At 42.7% G+C, this 3,495-nt stretch overlaps 1 protein-coding gene across 1 annotated transcript; it reads left to right on the top strand.

Annotated features, from left to right (window-relative positions):
- The first annotated feature begins 558 nt into the window (after positions 1–558).
- edn2 (endothelin 2) lies at positions 559–2,559 on the top strand. Its single transcript, XM_076112666.1, has 5 exons — positions 559–619; positions 1,245–1,398; positions 1,569–1,685; positions 2,266–2,349; positions 2,460–2,559. The coding sequence occupies exons 1-5, from the start codon at positions 559–561 to the stop codon at positions 2,557–2,559; spliced, it is 516 nt and encodes a 171-aa protein (XP_075968781.1).
- The last annotated feature ends 936 nt before the right edge of the window (positions 2,560–3,495 follow it).

Raw genomic sequence — 3,495 nt, 5'->3', positions numbered from 1 at the left:
GTATTGTAATTGATTAAACTACCAGCAGTATTCTTCAGTAGTTGAAATTAGCTCCACCTTTATCAGATGCAGCATTATAGATGCTAACACATTAATGTATTACTAACTTTAACTCAGTGTTATTGTCAGGAATGGAATACAACAGCTAAAACACGAAACACTAAAGCAAAACACTCAATTCTCCAATTCAACTGAAGTATACTGAACTTCTGGCTCTTTACTCCACGAACCTGTAAATCCAACACGTTTTCACTGCACTTCTTGGCCTTTTGGGGGCGCTGACGGGACTGTTTGTTGAGGTCACTGCTGGAATGCGAGGAGGGCAGGTGGAGTGTGTTGTTGTGTAACAATACTGCTCTGAGGTAGGAGGGCCATCATGATATCACCCGCAGGGGGTGTATAAGTAGATGTCCTGGCAAGCAAGTGAACACAAAGCACCTGTTGCAGCTCCTCAGCCTCAACACAGTCAACTGTAAAGACTCATCTACACCTCCTGGAGTGTGTCAACCGACTGCTGCTGCGTTTACACACCAGAACATCAGACACAGGATGAGGACGATGGCTTCTTTCATGTGCAAGACGCTGACTTTATTCTTCATCTGCATGGCTCTGCAAGAGAGTAAGTCACTTTTATTTGGTTTGTGGAATTCTAGATTATTTTTCTTTTAAATATTGTAGATTGTAATGTATATATTTTCTTTCGTTATAAATCGTTTTTGGGCCGCATGCAATTAATTATCAGTTCTTTCTAGGCTGGTTTAGATAAAGGTTTTATGGTTTCAGTATTTCCAAACTAAGCAATGTTATAAGAAATAGTAAAAACAGCGCAAAGTAGTTGAGCAAAAGAAGAAGATGCCGTGACACAAACTACAGCCTTTGACTGTTTGTCAGTAACCACAGAAAGTACAATACAAGAGCTGTGTTCAATTTTCCAGAGAATATTGACGTTCAATAAGTAACCCACCTTTTATCAAAACGTTATCACATTGCTGGCACAGGATTATTGATACCACCACTTCCTGCAGGGATGTTTGACTTGGATTAAGTTCCTTGATTTTTACATACAGTAAATATATTCCACCATTAATCACAACCTCATTTGTTTAGCCGCACAAGAGGGTGTTAACCCGCCGAGTGGATTTCTCTGTGTTTACATGTGATAGCCACAAACTGCATGCTGCAGTGTCATACTGCAAAGGATTAGTTGGCACTTTTTAATCTCGGGATTCTTTGTGTTTTTCTAGGTTGTGGACTCCCCTTATCAGAGCGGGCAGAGCTGCCAGCTCAGGCTCCACACCAACACCGAGTCAGGACCAAACGCTGCTCCTGTAACAGCTGGGATGATAAAGAATGCATCTACTTCTGCCACCTGGATATTATCTGGGTCAACACGCCGAGGTGAGGCATCAGAGCACTTCAGACACACACTCATTTGTTACTAGACTGGGATATGGAGTAAACCCTTCTAATCCTAACCCCATCAGCACTCAGTGACAATTTTGGAACTAATTCCAGATCCCACATGCTTTCTCCAACACTGTCCTAATATGTTTCGTTTTCCTTTACAGTAAGCTCCTTCCTTATGGCCTCGGAAGTCCCCTGTCTCGTCGCCGGCGCCGTTCAGCTGAGCGATGCGAATGCCTCAACACAGCCGACGAAACCTGCTCCGGTTTCTGCCATGAAAGGTAACCGCCCTTCCCTACCTTCTTTTAATCTACCTGGACCTACAACAAAGCAAGACTGTCCCATCCCGTAGCCTTCTTTGGATGCTCGATAGTATCAAAGTATGTTGATGTAGAAGATGAGTCAGAGTGGAGGCAAAAGTATTCAGTGTGTGATAATGTTACCACAGTATAGGGGTAGTAGTCATAGCGCAAAGAATGGCCCGCATTTCCTTTGAGGCCTTGAAAGAAATCACAAAGGTTCATTAGAAATGCTGCTATTTTTAGAACGTTTAGCTTACTGCTTTTGCTTCGTCTTTGAGTTATTGCGTTCATGAAACCACCAGTATGGATTAGTCACCGTCTCTAGATGTTATGCTAGGTGGTGTTTTGGATGCCGCCCCCTGCATTCTTGCCCATAAGGCATCTTGAGATATATTAGTTTGGTATTCCAAGGAAATTGCTTACTGGACCTTGAACTTCTTTTGCTTCAATTAACCTAATAATGCCAGACAACATCCTCAGTTTGTAGGGCTTTAATACCCCTAGGCATTGGGAGGGTTACATGTCCTTGTTTTAATGCTGTTGTTGTATCTCTCCACAGCTCAAAGAATCCAAGGACGAATGTCATGGGCCCATTGGTGGAGTCTGCAAGCACAAACAGCAACAAATTGCTGGAATCTTTCAGGTACGTGAAGAGGGATTTAAAGATCAATTTTAGATCCATATTGTGCTTTGTTGATGGCCTTTTATAGGACATATGAAGCTGACCTGTTTTTCTCTTGTTCTTTTTTGCAGATCTGTGGTCAAGTCCAACACTGCGATCGCAAAAGAGGTTCTGTCATCAAACAAGAACCCGGGTGGAGTAAACAGACTGAGCAGCAGAACAAGGAGGTAGAGGACTGAGCCAACACCAGAAGTGGTTCAACCTCCATGGATTCAACCTCCATGTGCCGGAGACTTCTCCAGCTACCTTCAATGCCAGCATCAGGGTTTTCAAACGTGTCAAGAGTCTTACCAACTCCGGGAATGTGAAGGTGGAAGGATGGAAGGGAAAGAGGCAGCGTATGAAGCATCCGATCAACAAAACAGAGCTTCGGAGGACTGGCAGCTCACCGAGACAGAAGCCCTACAGCAAGAACAATGCTGGGTGGGGACGTCTAGAGTTATTTCTTGAACTCTCTTTGAACCTTTTTGAACATAACAACAGATGCCATGAAAAGATCCATTAAAGCCAAGGACTTGGAAGCCGGCGTCTGTCCTTTTGGGGAATCACATCAAGAAAGTTTACAATGACTAATCAGTTGCTGATCCAGGGTTCTTTTGTTTTTATGAGCACGCCTGTGACTCGTCTGATTGGGCAGGTTTAAATCCACAACTCACCTACACTGAGGATTGTAGGATCATTACGCATTCCAAAGTCATATCATCTCTGTATTTAGTTGGGAATATTTTGTCAATGTTTACTCTTGTGTCCTTGCTATTAATCCTTTATATTCCTCTGTATCAGAGCTGGAATCTGCTGCTCTACCTGGTGTTGAGGGCAAATAAGCAAATTGCTTTTTACTTATCAGGCAGTACTTGAAAATGGCAGCTTGTTCATCCTTGGCACATATGGCCTCAGTGAAATGAAGGTCATCTCTTTGGGATTTATCTCACCAACAATTAGCTTTGTGTACAAGGTCTATTGTAAGCTCCTACACACACACATATTCAGTCAACTTTCTACTAGCATAACAACAACATTAGCTCTATTGTGTTGGCCCAAGTGTTTATTGCATATAGCTCCAGTTTAATGTTTTGATTTAAGATAAGCCAGAAGGTTTCAATGGCT

This window comes from Anarhichas minor, unplaced genomic scaffold (assembly GCF_050575085.1).
Source record: "Anarhichas minor isolate MPS153535 unplaced genomic scaffold, ASM5057508v1 ptg000051l, whole genome shotgun sequence".
Classification (NCBI taxonomy): domain Eukaryota; kingdom Metazoa; phylum Chordata; class Actinopteri; order Perciformes; family Anarhichadidae; genus Anarhichas; species Anarhichas minor.
The sequence above is the reverse complement of the archived record's forward strand: the minus strand, read 5'-3'. Positions and strand labels throughout refer to the sequence as shown.